Source organism: Cebus imitator, unplaced genomic scaffold (genome assembly GCF_001604975.1).
Source record: "Cebus imitator isolate Cc_AM_T3 unplaced genomic scaffold, Cebus_imitator-1.0 Scaffold217, whole genome shotgun sequence".
Lineage (NCBI taxonomy): Eukaryota > Metazoa > Chordata > Mammalia > Primates > Cebidae > Cebus > Cebus imitator.
The window spans coordinates 3348499-3367021 of record NW_016107532.1 but is presented as its reverse complement, the minus strand read 5'-3'; the positions used below and the strand labels follow the sequence as shown (position 1 = coordinate 3367021).

General features: G+C 49.2%; 2 protein-coding genes across 6 annotated transcripts in view; one reads left to right on the top strand and one right to left on the bottom strand.

Annotated features, from left to right (window-relative positions):
- Positions 1-4291: 4291 nt before the first annotated feature.
- HIGD1B (HIG1 hypoxia inducible domain family member 1B) lies at positions 4292-7657 on the top strand. 4 transcript variants are annotated; one of them, XM_037746012.1, is made up of 4 exons: positions 4292-4555; positions 5617-5809; positions 6459-6593; positions 7518-7657. In XM_037746012.1, exons 2-4 carry the CDS (start codon positions 5710-5712, stop codon positions 7580-7582), a joined length of 300 nt encoding a protein of 99 aa, XP_037601940.1. In that variant the 5' UTR covers positions 4292-4555; positions 5617-5709; the 3' UTR covers positions 7583-7657. The 4 variants fall into 4 exon arrangements, with proteins under 4 accessions (XP_037601940.1, XP_017404884.1, XP_037601939.1 ...); XM_017549395.2 differs by having other exon boundaries at positions 4293-4555; positions 5659-5809; XM_017549394.2 differs by lacking the exon at positions 4292-4555 and adding an exon at positions 4921-5575 and having other exon boundaries at positions 5659-5809.
- Positions 7658-8018: 361 nt separating this feature from the next.
- Positions 8019-18523, bottom strand: part of EFTUD2 (elongation factor Tu GTP binding domain containing 2) — a 52207-nt gene continuing 41702 nt past the window's right edge. Inside the window, exons 17-28 of one of the 2 annotated variants that reach the window (XM_017549321.2) lie at positions 17472-17583; positions 16942-17082; positions 15965-16066; positions 13878-13960; positions 12340-12426; positions 11981-12107; positions 11691-11778; positions 10938-11056; positions 10717-10811; positions 9723-9876; positions 8904-9011; positions 8019-8567 (exon numbers count right to left, since the gene is read on the bottom strand). In XM_017549321.2, coding sequence (XP_017404810.1) covers positions 8472-8567; positions 8904-9011; positions 9723-9876; positions 10717-10811; positions 10938-11056; positions 11691-11778; positions 11981-12107; positions 12340-12426; positions 13878-13960; positions 15965-16066; positions 16942-17082; positions 17472-17583 — 1312 coding nt within the window. In that variant the 3' untranslated portion in view covers positions 8019-8471. The remainder of the gene's footprint in view (positions 8568-8903; positions 9012-9722; positions 9877-10716; positions 10812-10937; positions 11057-11690; positions 11779-11980; positions 12108-12339; positions 12427-13877; positions 13961-15964; positions 16067-16941; positions 17083-17471; positions 17584-18523) is intronic. The other variant, XM_017549322.2, reaches the window with a different exon arrangement.

The following is an 18523-nucleotide window of genomic DNA, read 5'->3' as shown; positions in this document are numbered from 1 at the left end:
CTCAAAAAAAAAAAAAAAAAGAAAAATCTGAAGTCTTCTCAGCAAGATAAGAGGACACCAAAGGCACTTTCTGGCTTCAGGCCTGTGGCCCTTGGGGCTGTCCTTGGACAAATGCTAGGAGGTCCTTGGCAATGTCTGTTTTTAAAAGGGTGGGGCGAGGGGAGGATGTTACAGCCTGCCTCCACCAGGAAGCAACCTCAGCCTAGCCGTATTATCTGCAAACTTTCACTGCCTGTTCCTGTTACTCCACTCCTTACCCCTCAAGTCCCCCAGACACAACTACATAGCCTGCTGTGTTCTCCCTTTGATTCTCCCGGCCCTTCAACCCCATTTCTTCCCTTTCCAACCCCAACTGCAAGCATCCTCTGTCCCTAGGCTGGTTCATTCTCCATCATGCCCTCACTCACAGCCCCCATTATTAGCTCAAGGCAAAAGCTGCATGTCCCTCCCCTCCCAGTTGCTTGCTCCCTTGGGCTATAAATAGCACAGCCGTGCCTTAGATCTTGTTGAGAGCTTCAAGACTTAGTCCCCCTTCCCCCCATCCCTTCCCGTTTAACACAACAGGGAGAACAAGCCTGAAGTTTCCAATTAGGGTGGGCAAACCCAGGAAGGAGGGGGTCTGGGGGAAGGGAATGAGAAAAGCTGTGCTGAATTCGGAACCACACAGAATATGGTAACTTTGCCATCTGTTGTCAGGGACTCTCCACTTTCCCCCAGCCTGCTACCCATTCCCTGCCACTTGCTCCTGGAGGAAGAGGAGCAGCAGTGCAGGGGGAATTCTAACAGTAATTCTCTTTTAACCCTTATGATCATCCTCTGGGCAGGTGCTACCTTGCTTTTACTGACGAAGCCATAGACTCTAAGAGACTGAGTGGCAGAACCCAATATTTAGAGTGGTTGATTTGTGGGCAAATTGATCCCACGTCTGGCTTTGGCCTACACTAAGTCTGTCTGCATCATTGATTTAGGCCCCTCTAAATCAGAATTTCTATTGATGTGACCTGATTTGGAAGAAAAAGAGGTCTACTAAACAAATTACTAATGTAGCAATGCATAAATGGAAAACATTAAAGACTCCGCATGTTCACAAAAATGATGCCATCATAATTTTATCTTATCTGTTTACTAAAGCAGGACTCTACAGAAATCTGTTCCTTCAAGTTTTTTTTAGTTACTGTATGTTCTCAGAAGTTTTTGAAATACAAAGCAATTTTGCTTCTTCTATTTCAAGACTTCTCCTCTACTTTACATTCTCTCAAGTTAGTCCTGAGTAGTGAGTTAGAAATCTGGCCTTTTTTCTGTCCCTTACTATTGGGCAAAACGCTTAATGGAGCCCCAATTTTTTGTCTGTGAAGTGGAGATAATAGCAGCTACCTCATTGCTATTGTGAGGATTAATCTACACAAAGGAGGCCAGGCATGGCAGCTCAGGAGGATAATCCCAGCACTTTGGGAGGCCGAGGTGGGTGGATCACTTTGAGGGCAGGAGTTTGACACCAGCCTAGCCAATAGGGTGAAACCCCAACTCTAATTAAAAACACAAATAAAGGCCGGGCGCGGTGGCTCAAGCCTGTAATCCCAGCACTTTGGGAGGCCAAGGTGGGTGGATCACGAGGTCAAGAGATCGAGACCATCCTGGTGAACATGGTGAAACCCCATCTCTATTAAATATACAAAAATTCAGCTGGGCATGGTGGCGCGTGCCTGTAATCCCAGCTACTCAGGAGGCTGAGGCAGGAGAATTGCCTGAACCCAGGAGGCGGAGGTTGCGGTGAGCCGACATCGTGCCATTGCACTCCAGCCTGGGTAACAAGAGCGAAACTCCGTCTCAAAAAAAAAAAAAAATACAAATATTAGTTACGTGTGGTGGCACGCACCTGTACTCCCAGCTACTCGGGAGGCTGAGGCTAGAGGATGCCTTAAGCCCAGTTCAAGGCTGCAGTGAGCTATGATTACCATTGCACTCCAGCCTGGGTGACAGAGTGAAATTCCGTCTCAAAATAAAACAAAAACAAAGCAATTAGCACACTGCTTGGCCCATAGAAGGTGCTCAGTAATCACGGCAATTATTTCTCAGCTCTGGGCTGAGACACTGTGGGAACATCACCATCATTTCAATAGGGAGAAGCTGAACTTCACTATCCATGGTTTGGCTCCTGTTCTTCAAAGGACTTCAAAGGGAATATAGTGTCCATCTCCTGAGAATTCAGGCCACTGCGGAACCTGGAGAGGCAGCACAGGAGGGTGTTATGTGAAAGACTGGGAGGAGAGTTCCCATGGACGCCGGGGACATGTGAAGGCCCTGGGGAGTTGCTGTGACCCTGGGTCTCTGCCTAGAGCAGTGAATGCTGGGGGGAGAAAAGGACATCAGCTGCTGAACAAATTTCCAGTGCTGCAAAGCCCCTTTAGGATAAACACACAGGGCTGAGTAATCTAGGGAAGGAACAAAGGCCTGGGATGGAGTGGGATCTCCCTAGCACGCCCTATCTTTTTCCATTTACTTAGCAAGTACTTTTTCTTCTCCTAAACAAGGATGCCAGGATTGACTAGCATTCCTAAGCTTCAGTATCCATCTGGAAAGAATTTCCATTTAACCAGCCCCCTGGAGGTTAGCATTGCAGTTAGGAGTGCAAACACTGGAGCCAACCTGACCTGGGTTCAGATGACAAAACTGCCATATACTAGCTCAGATAAGTCATTCAGCCTCTCTGAAGCTCCATTCCTTTGTGAACAAACTGCTACTTACCATATAGCATAGCTGAGAGTTTTGAAATATACTGAGTATAGGGCCGGGTGCAGTGGCTCACGGCTGTAATCCCAACACTTTGGGAGGCCAAGGCGGGCATTTTATCTGAGGTCAGGAGTTCAAGACCAGCCTGGCCAACAATGGCGAAACCCCATCTCTACTGAAAATATCAAAATTAGCTGGGCTTGGTGGCAGGTACCTGTAATCCCAGCTACTCAAAAGGCTGAGGCAGGAGAATCACTTGAACCTAGGAGGCAGAGGTTGCAGTGATCTGAGATCACGCCACTGCACTCCAGCCTGGGCAACAAGAGTGAAACTCCATCTCAAAAAAAGGGGAAAAAAAAAAAAAAAAAGAAATATACTAAGTACAGAAGAGCCCTAATCCCAGTTACTGTCATCCCTGTAACCTGAGTGAGCATCACCCCATAAGTAGTATAGAATTCTAGAAACTGGGCCCCGTGGCTCCCACCTGTAATCCCAGCACTTTGGGAGGCCAGTTCTGAGACCAGCCAGGGCAACATGATAAAACTGTCTCTACCAAAAACACAAAAATGAGTCAAGCGTGGTAGTGGTGTGCACCTGTGGTCCCAGCTACTTAGGAGGCTAGGATGGGAGGGTTGCTTGAGCCTCGAGTTTAGTTTGAGGCTGCAGTGAGCTAAGAACATATAGCCTGGGCAACAGAGGGAGATCCTGTCGAGAAAAAACAAAACACGGCCAGGTGCAGTGTCTCATGCCTCTAATCCTAGTACTTTGGGAGGCCGAGGCAGGTGGATCACGAGGTCAAGAGATAGAGACCATTCTGGCCAATATGGTGAAACCTCATCTCTACTTAAAATACAAAAATTAGCTGGGCGTGGTGGTACGTGCCTGTAGTCCCAGCTACTTGGGAGGCTGAGGCAGGAGAATTGCTTGAACCCAGGAGGTGGAGATTGCAGTGGGCCAAGATCACGTCACTGCACTCCAGCCTGGCGACAGAGCTTCCCTCTCAAAACAAAAAACAAACAACAAACAAAAAAACCCAAACCGGCAGGGCGTGGTGGCTCAGGCTTGTAATCCCAGCACTTTGCAAGGCCCAGGTGGGTGGATCATGAGGTCAGGATTTTGAGACCAGCCTGACCAACATGGAGAAACCCCGTCTCTACTAAAAATACAAAAAATTAGCCGGGCGTGTTGGCACGTGCCTGTAATCCCAGCTACTTGGGAGGCTGAGGCAGGAGAATCACCTGAACCTGGGAGGTGGAGGTTGCAGTGAGCCAAGGTTGTGCCACTGCACTCCAGCCTGGGCCACAGATCAAGACTCGGCCTCGGGGAAAAAACAAAACAAAACACAACTCAAAACCAAAAGGCAGTCCAGAGAGCGTGCCTCTCCCAGCTAGGGCTTTTTATTTATATTCCACATTGTTCTTAAGAGAATCCGAGGCAGTGTTGCTTGGAGGACCAGGCTTTCTGCTCATCCTTGTTCCTACATCTCCATCTCCGTTCTCCACATCAAGCCTGTCTGATCTAGCCACTTAATTCCATGGGAACTAGAAGACTGAATCTAGTTAGGGGCTCCTCTCCATCTGGTCTTTCCTTACTTTCCAGAGCCTGGAGCTCTGGCCTGGGACTCAGCGGATGGGGGGTTAAGACTGATGCCCTGTCCTTTCCCCTCCCCTCTCCATCCCTGACTTCAAAGTCTTCATAAAGCCCAAGTCATTGCTTCCCTGACCCCACAGTGGCAGCTCCATCAACCGCTTTTGGTGAGTTCAAAACAGCAGACGCAGAGCCCTGGACTGGCCGCTCGCTCTCCACATTCCAGCCATCTCCTAGGGTAAGCACCAGCATGCCAAGAACCTGGGGGGCCATGAGTCCTTGCTCCTCCAGGAGAGGAGTTATCTTCTAACTAGGATAGAAGCTGACTCAGGGCAGGCACAGTGGCTCATGCCTGTAATGCCAACACTTTGGGAGGCCGAGGTGGGCAAATCGCCTGAGCCCAGGAGTTTAAGATTGGCTGGGTGACATGGCAAAACTGTCTCTACAAAAAATATAAAAATTAGCTGGGTGTGGTGGCATGCACCTGTAGTCCCATCTACTTGAGGGGCTGAGGTGGAAGGATTTCTTGAGTCTGGAGGGCCAAGGTTGTAGTGATTGGCACTGCGCTCCAGCCTGAGTGACAAAGTGAGATGCTGCCTCAAAAAAAAAAAAAAAAGAAAAGAAAAATGCATCCTATTGGTAGAACCCCTGGTCTGAGGACCAGGACTCTGAGACTCTGATCACAGAAGACATTTACAGGGGTCGGCCAGAAGAGTGACAGGGTTTCCAGCCCAGAGATGAAGGTAGCCAGTTGGTAATTGTGAAGAACCTGCCTGGAGAGATGGACCTGGAAAAACAGGAGCAGCTCAGGAACCATGTCTTTCTTTAGTACTTATATGCAAAATATATGCTAAATTACATGCAAATCGATGTGTGACATTGCAATCTCTGGCAACTTGGTAACCAATGCTGTAACACTGCCTGGTCTAGCATGGTTTTGGCTCCCTGGGGCCACATCCTGCTCTGTAGGTCCCTCAGGACCAACTATCACAGACCTAAGGCCAGCGGGTCCCCAGTGCTCAAGGACTGTTTCTCCCTGATCCATGGATTTTTCCAGCTGTTTTTCTTGGCCCAAGGATCACACTCACAGGGATGCAGATGGGGGAAGGGGAAGCTGAGAAAACAGTGACGTTAGAATGAGCTGGGCAAGAGGCAGATGGTAGAAAACGGACATGGAGAAATGGCACTAGTGGCCCAGCCACCCGAGATGGGATACCTGGGAGGGACAGCTTTTCAAGGAGAGGCTGTGTTGGGCATGGTGAGATGGGTCTTAGTGGGTAACCCTCCTTTCCTCTCCAGACTGAGGAATCAGAGTTCTGATTGTGGAGTGCCTCTCTCTAGAACTGAGCTGCAGCCTAGGTGTCCCAGCTGCTTACATCCAGGTCCAGGATTATGTCTGCTAACAGACGCTGGTGGGTGTCACCCGAGGATGAAGACAGTGTGTGTAAGAAGCTCCTCAGGAAGACTCGGGAATCTCCCCTGGTGCCTGTAGGTAAGTGAAGAAAGGAATGGGGTACAAGTAGGGGGCCTTCTCTGAGCAATCATGTCTTCTGGTACCCTCCAAGAAGAATAAAGCAGAAGTCAGAGAACCCAAGTGGTCCTCCTCACAGAACAAGGGAACTAACAGCAAAGATGCCAAGGGGTAAACCCTTACAACGAAATGAGGACGTGTGGATGGGCGGAGGTGGCGGCTAACCGAGTACATGGGTTATGAGGAAGCTGAGCACCAACACCCAAATAGGGTCAGAGGAGCACTTTGGGGTCCCCCAGGGCTTCCTGCCTGATGGCCCTGGTAAAGTAGGAAAACAGCTGTACCAGGAGGTGGGAGCCAGCAGTGTGGCTGAAGAAGGCCCCAAAGCAGAGCAAATTGGTGGGGAGGGGCTGTGTCATGGTGATCAGCTATTTGTATATGGGCGAGGGGCATCACTAGAGGGAGGCAGCCACTTGGAAAATGCCATTGAAGGGCAAAACTCAATATTCTAATGATCCCCCTAGGCCCCCTGCATCCCCCCCTCCCCCATGAGATGCTGCATAAAAACAGCTGTTTATCCAGGTGTTCAGACTGCCTGGTGAGGTGTCTCTCATTAGGGGAGTGCTGTGCATTGTGGTCGTGGCCCAGGGGCTGTGTTCTCTCCCCACAGGCTTAGGAGGCTGCTTGGTGGTAGCAGCATACAGGATTTACCGGCTGAGGTCTCGTGGTTCCACCAAGATGTCCATACACCTGATTCACACCCGAGTGGCAGCACAGGCCTGTGTAGTGGGTGCAATCATGCTAGGTGAGTAGCTTCGTGGGGTCACAGGAGAATGAGATAAACCCTATTAGGCAGAGTCTGTATATCTGTAAGTCCCAACAGTTAAAAGGACCATGATTTGGCCAGGTATAGTGGCTCATGCCTGTGATCCCAGCACTTTGGGAGGCCGAGGTGGGTGGATCACAAGGTCAGGATATCAAGACCATCCTGGAGGACCTGGTGAAACCCCATCTCTACTATAAATACAAAAATTAGCCAGGCATGGTGGTGTGTGCCTGTAGTCCCAGCTACTCAGGAGGCTGAGGCAAGAACTGCTTGAACCTGGGAGGCAGAGGCTGCAGTGAGCCAAGTCTGCGCCACTGCACTCCAGCCTAGACAAGAGTGAGACTCCATCTCAAAAAAAGAAAAGAAAAAATGACCTAAGTCCCTGTTCCCTATTCTGGGCTCCACATCACGTCCTTGGTGAAACCCCTATTCTGAGCCATCTTCCCTGTTTAGGCTCCTGTCCAGATCGGTGGGGATGGTGCACAGTGTCTCATGACAGTTTGCCCTAGGGTGAGAAAAATCATGCAACAGAACACATGTTGAATTTCTCTTCCTCTTGAGATTAAAAAGCAGCCACTTGCTGTGACAGTGGACAAATCCTTCTCACTGAGCCTCAGTTTCCTGATGTATAACAATAACCACCCCTGGCCTGCCTACCTCACAGGCTGCTATAAGGTTTCTCAGATACACAATACACGTGAAATTGCTTTGTAAGCTGTCAGATGGGCGATTTCCCCAGGCTGTTTGGTCAGATGCTTGGAACAGGTGTTGGAACCTGGGGCTGAGCAGGAAGCTGGACTCTGAAGGGAGCAGCTAGAGGTGAACCCCTGGGACACCTGAGAGAGACAGAGGATGGGTGAAGGGTTCAATGCCAAGAGGCATGACTTCTTTTCCCTCACACAGGGACTGTGTACACAATGTGTAGCGATTATGTGAAAAGGATGGCACAGGACGCTGGAGAGAAGTAGGACTCCTATAGGAGCCGAGGCAGTCCGACTTCCCTAAATCAATCCCTGGTATGTTCCTAATAAAGCAGTTTTGAGAAAAATCAACAGACTCTTTTTCATTGGGGGAGAACAGAGTAAGGGACTGGTGGTGGCTGGGGAGAGGACTTGGAGCAAATGGCTGGAAATCAAAGTGCTCTGGCCCCATACCCCAGGGCAAGGGAGATTCTTGGGGGGCGGGGCAGCAATTTCCTGAGGTGGTGGGGTAGACCTCTGATCCCAGGAACCCAACAACTCCCAAGCCATCTTAGGTCCCACCCTGAAGCAGCACGGACTGAGAGCAAAGGGGCAATAACAGGGCCTTGATGCTCATGGGAACACTGAATTAAAAGGCAGGCTGCTTCCCTGGGGATTCAGGCAGGAAGGAGGCTGCAGCTGGAAGCAGAGGCAGTGAAGCCTCTTGGGAGATGACATATATTCAGAAATGTAAGCACCAGGACCAGAAGGGGCAGGGGAGACAGGGATGAAAGGAGCAGAGCAAGACAGAGGTCAAAATGTTCTGTTCACTTGCAAACCATGGCAAAGGTCAAACTTGTAGAAAATAAAATTCCATGTAAATACCAAAGATAGGGCCCCTTGGGGTTCCATCCCCCCTTCTCTTTCTGTGAGCCCAAGCAAGCTCCTCTCTTTCCTTGGAAATGGAGCCTGGCAGAGGGCACAGAAGGAAGCAGGAGGCCAAATGCTCCTCTCTCACTGGTGCTCTGGGTTAGAGGTTGGTGAGTTGTTCAAGATGCCAACAGCAGCTTCCAGACACTCTCTAACAACACGAAGGCCATGTCATACCAGGTCTCAGCTTCAAGTGCAGGAGTTGCAACCCACTGCAGGGAGCAGGAGCTGCCAGGAGTCCGTGCACTCACATGGGGTAATTGAGCACAACATCCTGTTTGGCGAGTTCCAGCAACATAGGATCATCGAAGAATTTGCTTATGCTCACATCTTCACTGAGGCCCTGCAGAACAAGGAAAAACACAAGAAAGACTGAGGTGGTGGCAGACTGAGTGGGGAGGCCACCCAAGACCTGCGTTCAGTGAGGCTAGTGGTAGCAGGAATGTAGGTGGTGGTGTTTCAGGACCCCTGCTTTCAGGGTACTATCATAAGGGAGGATAAGGCTCTTCTTTCACAGCAAGACTGGGGCCCAGGTCTAGGTGCCTCAAGAGTATAGAGATCATATGTCTACATTGGAAAAGGGTCCTTTAGGAAAAGGGACCAAAAGACAGAGATAGAGATCCTACTTCTGAGAGTCCTGGGGGGTTGAGGGCTGGGTACAGGCCCAAGGAAGACATACCTTCCTACGACGAGTTTTGATCATGAATTCCCGGGCCAGGTGAGGTGCCGGCTGTGGCTCCAAAGGACGAATGACAATGCTCTTGTCCAGAGGATCACCAGGGACAATCTAAAAGGCAAAGGAATTTCAGATGGCCCAGGCAGACTCCCCAGAAGATTTGGGCCCAGAAGCAGGATTCTTATTTTATTTAAAAAAAAAATTTTTTTTGAGACCGAGTTTCACTCTTGTTGCCCAGGCTGGAGTGCAATGGCATGATCTTGACTCACTGCAACCTCTGCCTCCCAGGTTCAAGCGATTCTCCTGCCTCAGCCTCCTGTGTAGCTGGGATTACAGGCATGCACCATCACGCCCGGCTAATTTTGTATTTTTAGTAGAGACAGGGTTTCTCCGTGTTAGTCTGGTCTCAAACTCCCGACCTCTGGTGATCCACTCTCCTCAGCCTCCCAAAGTGCTGGGATTACAGGTGCCAACCACTCTGTCCAGCTAATTTTTTTTTTTTTTTGGTATTTTTAGTAGAGACAGGGTTTTACCATAGTGGCCAGGCTAGTCTCCCAATACCTGACGTCGTGATCTGCCCGCCTTGGCCTCCCAAAGTGCTGGGATTACAGGTATGAGCCACCATGCTGGTCCTGCATTTTTTTTTTTTTTTTAAACTGAGAGACACAGATTCAAGTTGCCCTGAATATATGCTCCCCAGAAGAAGAGTCTTCTCTAGGATGCTGTACATCTCACTTAGGGCTTGGAGGGGGATCAGGACAGAAGGGGATGAGGCTTGCAGAGGTGCGAGGCCAAGCTAGCCAGCCTGCATTGTTTTCTCACCTGCCAATGGTGGAAGACAGACAGAGAAAAGGCTTGTCCCTGGGTGTGAGTCCGGAGATCAGTCTCAAAGCCAAAAGAGTCGATGGCTGGGATAAAAGCTTTGATGGTGTACAGAGGGGAGCCTGGGATGGGTGCATCCTGAGTCACGTGCCCCCTGAAACAAAAAAATAAAGGCTGAGTCTCTAGTTAAACAAAGGCCGAAAGACAAGAAGCAATCTGCCATTGGCTGTTACCAAACGCATCCCAGCCCAGAGTTACCATCAAAGAAAGAGTAACCAAGAATGTTCTACAGAGCAGAAAAGGCTCGGGGGCTCTCAGTTTAAATTCCCTGTGGTCTTGAGTTTTTTTTTTTTTTTTTTTTTTTTTTTTTTGGAGAAGGAGTTTTGCTCTTGTTGCCCAGGCTGGAGTGCAATGTCATGATCTTGGTTCACCACAACCTCTACCTCCCAGGTTCAAGTAATTCTCCTGCCTCAGCCTCCCAAGTAGCTGGGATTACATGCATGTGCCACCACACCCGGCTAATTTTGTATTTTTAGTAGAGTTGGGGTTTCTCCATGTTGGTCAGGCTGGTCTTGAACTCCTGACTTCAGGTGATCCACCCGCCTCAGGTTCCCAAAGTGCTGGAATTACAGGCGTGAGCAACTGCGCCCAGACTAATTCCCTGTGGAAGTCAAAGTGGCAGCAACCTCTGGAGAGGACAGGAGTGGGACAGTGATGGGACACGGGCCCAAAGACATTCCCATCACTGACTTGCCTCAGCACTTTCTCCAAGACCTCTCTGAGGAGGGGACCCCAAAAGAAACATCAAATTTTAATCTGAAGAAAAGCTGGGGCTTGCCTCACTCTTTTCCTACTTCCTTCTGGGAAATCAGCTCTCAGGGTTTCCAGAGTGAAGAGGGAAGGGGAGGCCAACCCTCCTCCCTGCAGGAGCCAAGGTGCCTCTTGGTCTGCTCTTGCTCTCAGCACTCTCCCTAATATACCTGGGGTTGCTCACCTGCGCCTGGCCAGGACAGTATAAACCGCAGAGACGCAGTCTGCAGGTGCCTGGACCTCTACAAAGTAGTAAGGCTCCATCAGACGAGGAGTGGCCTGCAGCAGAGTGAGAAGAAAGGGCCCTCAGCTTGGGGAAGGCTGGGGGCCTGCAGTCCCAATTGCTGCTCCTCTTAGTGCCCTGTCCAGTGAAGCAGATGGTCCCCTATAGCCTCATTCTCTTACCATGAGGAAGGCAGAGTAGACAACTCTCCTGGCTGTGGGGATGATCTGGCCCCCGCCACGGTGCAGGGGCTCCTGGGCAACCACTGCATCCAGAATCTTAAACTTGACGTTCCGAATCACTGTAAAAGAGGTGGGGGCAGCTGACTAGAGAGAGGTTCTGGGCCTGCCACGGGACCATGGCGGAGTAGCAGTCTCCTGTAACACTGCAGTTGTCTTGCAGTCATGAAAGACATGGTACAGAAACCACACGGGAGGTAGGAGTTCTAACTGAATAAGCAAGGCCCATGGCAAAGAGGTCAGAAGTTACGTAAATGCTTAGGGTTTGCTTCAGGCCATGCTCAAACATAGAACTTTCCTAGAAGTTTATTTCCTTCTTCTGTAGATATTTACATTTTTGTGGATGTAGAATAAATCCCGGTACATTTGGTCCCATAAAGCCCAATCAGGGTCTATAAACCACTCTGATCTCATCATCCCCTTGATATTTCTCCTCAAATATGTCCAGGGCCAAACGCTTCTTAGAAATGAGGAGCAAGTAACAGTTTGGAAATGACTTAAATTCCCAGGCTATACCACATGGATGTACCAGGATAAGGAGGGAGAAGGAAGGACGTTGGTCCAGGACATGGGACAGTCCTGTGTACCCCAAGCTGCTTCTCCTGCCCAGTCCTAAAGATGGTGAGCCCATCCTACTCATAAGACTGGCTCTAAGGACCCTTGTGGACTGGGGTAGGGGAGTGCTGGTGGACTTACACTCATCACAGAGGGGGCCCTCCCTGGTTCCCCATTGGAAACCTTGAACGATGCTGTCCTTCACTGAACCAAGAAGAGCCTTGTCAACCTACAGAGAAACATGAGGCCTCCTTAGCAGTCATCCTGACAACAGCTGAAGCGTTTAGAGGAAGGAGAAGATAAATACGCCTGTAAGAGGATATTGTCCTTTACAAGAGAACACAAAATACTTTTTGGAAATAAACACTTTGTAGTTTCTTCCACTCCAGAGGTAAGAGACTGCCACCCAGTTCCCATCAGTTCTGCTGTACCTCGGAGGGCAGAGTATCATCCACCAGAATGTTGGGGCCAGTGGCATCAGGGCCAAAAGCCCAGATGGAACGGGCAGCCAGCAGATCCCAATCATACTTGGTCTGGAAGAACTCTCCTAGCTTCTTCCTGGGGAAAGGAGGAGACAATGGAGCTGTCGGCCAGCTCTGTGATTGCTGGTCCTGGAGCCACAAACCCTCCCTTCCTAGGAGACAGTCACCTCATTCTACCTACTGTGCCCAGGACAAGAGCAAAGGCAAAGATATAAATGCTTCCTAGAAAGATGTGTGCTCTTAGAGACCCAGCAGGTAAGCCGTGGCATCCCTGCTTCCTTTTGACCCTGTCAGAGCCCCATTCTTACCTGTTCCATGTAATCTGGACCACCTCATTCTCTATGTCCTCTGCCAGGCCCTTCTCAAGAGGCTCAGCAATCATGGTGATCTTGTTCCTGGTCAGAATGGAAATGGGTGGTGAGGAGGGCTAACAGAACAGCAGAAGAGGCATTCCTAAAAAAAAGGTTACAAGATGGACTGCTGAGGAAGTGACATCACTGAAAGACATGGGTTTCAAGTGTGGTGGCTCAGATCTGTAATCCCAGCACTTTGAGAGGCCAAGGTGGGAGAATCACTTAAACCCAGAAATTTGAGGCTGCAGTGAGCCATGGCTCTCACCACTGCATTCCAGCCTGGGTGACACAGCAAGATACTGCCTCTTAAAAACAAACAAACAAAAATACTAACAGCCTGGGCAACAAAGCAACAGACCCCAGCTCTATAAAAAAAATTAGTCAGGTGTTGTTAGCACACCTGTAGTCCTAGCTACTTGGGAGGCTAAGGTGGGAGGATCACTTGAGCTGGGGAGGTTGAGGCTGCAGTGAGCCATGATGGCACTACTGTAATCCAGCCTGGATGACAGAGTGAGACCCTATCTCAAGGGGAAAAAAACAAAACAAAACAAAAAAAAAACACCACAGGATCGGGGCAAAGGAGAGCAAAAAGGGCAAAGCGCTTATCTTCTTTCTTTCATTTGAATCTCCTGGTCTTTAAAAAAGAAAAGTTTAGGCTGGGCACAGTGGCTCATGCCTGTAATCCTGGCACTTTGGGAGGATGAGGTAGGCGGACTGCCTGAGGTCAGGGGTTCGAGATCAGCATGGGCAACGTGGCAAAACCCTGTCTCTACTAAAAACACCAAAACTTAGCCAGGTGTGCTGGTGTGCGCTTATAATCCCAGCTACTCGGGAGGCCAAGACATGAGAATCATTTGAATCTGGGAGGCAGAGGCTGCAGTGAGCCGAGATCGTGCCACTGCACTCTAGCCTGGGCAAATGAGCAAGACTCTGTCTCCAAAAAAAAAAAAATAAATAAAAAATAAAGAAGAAGTAAGGTTTAAGATGGGCATGGTGGCTGATACCTATAATCCCAACACTTTGGGAGGCCAAAGTGGGAGAATGCTTGAGCCCAAGAGTCTAAGACCAGTGTTGGCAAAAAACAAAACAAAACAAAAACAGGTGGCATGGCGTGTACCCACAGTCCTAGCTGCTTGCGAGGATTGCTTAAGCCCCAGCAAGTCGAGGCTGCACTCCAGCCTGTGTCAAAAAAACCAAAACCAAAAAAAGAGCAAGGTTTGGAGTAAAGTTTCAAGATGGTCATTTTACAGAGGCTAAGTGGCACTTAAGAAACTCCTCTTGGGAATACCCAAGGCAAATAATCCCATGGCACTGTGTTCAAAGGCAGAAGGGTGAGAGGGCTGGAGTGTAACTCAAGTATTCTAAGCACCCCCCATTCCTAGCTGTAAGGTCTCTCTGTGCACAGTGCTCACGGTGGGGGGTGGAGGTGGCAGATAAAGGAGAGAGAGCATCCTGGAGGCTGCAGTCCTGGGGACACTGTGCTCCCAGCTTACTTCTTATTAGGCGTTTCAGCAAAGCACTTGAGGGAGGATGTTTCCACCACCGTCTCACAAAACGTGACAACTGGGTCAGCCACCTGGGAAATAGAAAATAAATTACTGAATTGAGTTCTAATTTTGTTGGAAGGACAACCTTTTACCTAAGGGAATTCAGAAGCTCCCTTGACGCTACCTCTGTGAAAACCCCAACTGCCTTAATCAGCACAAGTGACAAGTACAACAGCAGGTTAAAAGAGCTGTCCATACCATCACCGAAAAGCCTGAGAAAACTTATTGTAGCAAAGAAATTAGACTCCTGAGCCAAGATCAAGTGGGGTGTCACATTAGGGCCTTAATTCTAGTCTTCTAAGGTAGCTCTCAACATCCATTCAGCCATCCACAACGATTCACTGAACAACCCCCATGGGTCTGACACACCTGGTGCTAGAGACCCACTGGTGTGCACCCGTGCCATTCTCAACATTCTCAATCCACAACGTCTGAGTGCATATCTCTGCCCTGAAGCCCCCAAGTGGTCTGCTGCTTGGGAAACCTACGGTTTTCTACGACACCAATCCTTCCTGGGAACGTCAGTAGAAGAGTCTAAGAGGGGTATTGAGGGTACTTGTCCCCAATACCACAGGGTCTTAGAGAAAGTACATCTCAACTAGGACACAGAGGCCAAGCAACGCATGGTTTGAGGGGCTACATCAAGGCTTGACGAATCCAGGAGAGCCAGTCCCCACTCTCTCCTTGAAACCACCCACCCTGAGACCTAATCACCACCCATGGGTTAATCATGCAATTATTTCCCTAGCAAAGGACCAAGAATAACTTTGGCTTGGGAGCCTTTTCTTTTTTTTATATTTATTTTTCGTTTTCTACCCAGATTCTTCTTTTTTTTTTTTGAGATAAGAGTCTCACCATGTCTGGTGTGCCATGGTGCGATCTCAGCTGACTGCAACCTCCACCTCCCAGGTTCAGGCAATTCTCCTGTCTCAGCCTCCTGACTAGCTGGGATTACAGGTGACTGCCACCATGATTGGCTAATTTTTGTGTTTTTAGTAGAGATGGGGTTTCACCATGTTGTTCAGGCTGGTCTTGAACTCCTGACCTCAAGCAATCCAACTGCCTTGGTCTCCCAAAATGCTGGGATTACAGGCATGGGCCACCATGCTCAGCCTATTTTATTACTTTTCAATGTATTTATTTATTTATTTTCTCTCTTTTTTTTCTAATACCTAAAAAGAAAATACACATGGGAATGTATTTATTTTTTGAGACAGGGTCTTGCTCTGTCACCCATGCTACAGTGCAGTGGCATGATCATATCTCATTGCAGCCTCGAACTGCTGGGCTCAAGCAATCCTCTTGCCTCAGCCTCCAGAGTATCTGGGACTACAGGTGCAAGCCACCACAGGTAATTTTTATTTTTTTAGTTTTTTAAGACAGGGTATGACTCCATGTCAAAAAGGAGAGGAATGACAAAATCATTGCTCACTGCAGCCATGATCTCCTAGGCTCAGGCTGGAGAGCAATGGCACAATCATAGTTCATTGTAGCCTCGACCTTCTAGGCTCAGGTGACCCTACCACTTAAGCCCCCGAGTAGCTGGACTACAGGTATGTGCCACTGCACTGGGCCAGTTTGTGGAGACGAGGTTTCACTATGGTACCCAGACTGGTCTCAAATTGGGCTCAAGTGATTCTCCCACCTCACCCTCCCAAAGTGCTGGGATTACAGGCATGGGCCACCATGCCTGGCCTGCCTAATTTTTTTATTTTAATTTTTGTAGAGACAGGGTCTCACTTTGTTGCTCAGGTTGGTCTTGAATTCCTGGCTTCAAGTAATCCTCCCACCTTGGCCTCCCCAAGTGCTGGGAGTAAGCCGCCAAGCATGGCTGAGCCTTGATTTTAAATGTATGACACAGCAGAAGGGAGCAAACCAGTTCTCAAAAGCCTTCCCATATAAGAAGTAACAGATCACGGTTTTCACAAACACGTGTATACTCTCTTCCCTTGGAGCTTCCTGGGAATTCAAGGATTTGGTCACTTGTGAAAGTCTAGATTGTAAACCCAGCTCCTGGCCAGACACTGCTCTACCTTGATGTCTATCTCCGAGTACATCTTCCGCAGATCATGCATCACACAGTCTAGGTAGAGCTCCCCGGTGCCCAGGATCACATGCTCGCCAGATTCCTCCACCTGCAACACAATAGTCCTGGCAGTCACAGCCTGGCTTCTCTTATGCCAGCAACAGAACATGCAAACAAAATCAAGGCCAGAGACCACAAGAAGGTGCTTATCAGAAACAGCTACTACTTAGCATCTGTTCCAGCCTCTTCAAGAAGGTTCAGTGAGGAGCATCTGCCCATGAGCGCGTCCTCAAGACACCAGACCGCTCAGCACAGTGCTACTAGGTGTGAAGTCAATGATTTAATTCCCATTTTAATGACTTAGGTCAAACTCTACCCTACATCCATGGACATAAGCTAGCTCTTTAGTCCTCCTGGCCAGCTACCTGGAAAGGTCACTGGCAGGCTCATAAGCACACAAGGATCAGAGTAATAGCTCACTTTTCCTTCTCTTCTCTAGAGAATCAATTCAAAGTACATTCATTAAGAAATATATATTTTTCTAGCTAAAGACATATGGGGAACACAAATACACACACACACACACACGAACACACACACGGGGCTTGTCCTGCCTTCACATGACAGCCACAGGCTATACCACCCCCCCACATGGGTCTTGTCCTGCCTTCACGACAGCCGCAGGTTATGACTGACACACACACACACACACACACACACACACACACACAATCCCTTGTCCTGCCTTCACATGACGGCCACAGGCTACACCACACCCACACCCACACACACCCACACCCACACACACCCACACCCACACACGTACGTACGTCTTGTCCTGCCTTCACATGGCAGCCACAGGCTGAGATTGCTCCTGACATAGGTTGCTGGAAGCAGCAGGTCACAGACACAAAGTGGCGTGCTGCTCTGCCCACTCAGCTGGGGATAGCAGGGCTCAGCAGTTGCTGCAGACCATGGGCATACCTTGGTGGTGAGGGATGGATAGCTCTTGTTGACCTTGCGCAGGCCATCAAGCATCTTGGGCAGCTCTGAGGGGTTGACTGGCTCCACAGCAATCTTGATAACAGATGTGGTATTGAACTTCAAGGGCCGGAAAATCTGAGCCTGAGATCCAAAGCACAAAGGATTGAGGGCAACTGGCATGAGCAGGCACAGAACGTGCAGAGGTACAAGAGGAGCAGAGGACTTGCTTAGGATCAGACTATGTGTTCCCCAACCAGGAGCCTGGGGCTGCGTGGGGGTAACCTGAAGGACCATTTCTTCCCAGGTATTCTGGCAGAACAAAGGGAGGAGGAAAAGAATAAAAGACACCTGTCCTAATCCCTAGCACCTGAGCCGAGTACAGGGAGAATCCAGCAGGGTCATATCAAGAAAGCTAAGCCTAGAACCAGGACATGGCAATGACTCTGGATCAGTCCCCTGTTTGTTGCTCATGTGCGTCCATGGGACCATCTAGCTTAAGCCAACCCAGTTGGTCTCTTCAGAAACTCTACCTCCTCATTGCCTCGGGGTTCCGTTATGGTTGCTGTCTTCACAATTGGTTGATCAACACCTTCAATGAGAACCCAGTTGCCAGCAGGAACACGGTTCACCTCAATGTGGTACCTGTGGTCCAATAAGCAGTAGTGAAACTTAGGCGGGGCATGCATTCCTTTTTTTTTTGAGACATGATCTCACTTTGTTACCAGGCTGGAGTGCAGTGGCACAATCTTGGCTCACTACAGCCTCGAACTTCCAAGGTTCCAGTGATCCTTCTGCCTCAGTCCTCCAAGTAGCTGGCACTACAGGCACACGCTACCATGCCCAACTAATTTTTGTATTTATTGTAAAGACAGGGTTTTGCCATGTTATCCAGGCTGGTCTTGAACTCCTGAGCTCAAGCAATCCTCCTATCTCAGCCTCCCAAAGTGCTAGGAATACAGGTGTGAGCCACCGCACCTGACCTATTCTACAAAAATTTACTGAGTACTTGCTACATGCCAAGAACAGTCGTAAGCAAAACAGATACACTCTAGCAGAGGAGAGATATAATAAACTATCATTATCCACACATGCATGTGGTTACAAACTGATGAGTGTCATGAAAAAAAAAGACAAGGTATTTATGTGAGGACCTAACAGGAAAATCTTACTCCAACTGGAGACTCATGGTAAAAAGCTGCTGCCCAAGGCGTCGACTGTATGGGGCTAGCAAAAGCATCACAGAAGACTGGGAGCGGTGGCTCACACCTATAATCCCAGCACTTTGGGAGGCCAAGGCAGGCAGATCACCTGAGATCAGGAGTTCGAGACCAGCCTGGCCAATATGGTGAAACCCCATCTCTATCAAAAATATAAAAAATTGCCGGGCACGGTGGCTCAAGCCTGTAATCCCAGCACTTTGGGAGGCCGAGGTGGGTGGATCACGAGGTCAAGAGATTGAGACCATCCTGGTCAACATAGTGAAACCCCGTCTCTACTAAAAATACAAAAAATCAGCTGGGCATGGTGGCGCATGCCTGTAATCCCAGCTACTCAGGAGGCTGAGGCAGGAGAATTGCCTGAA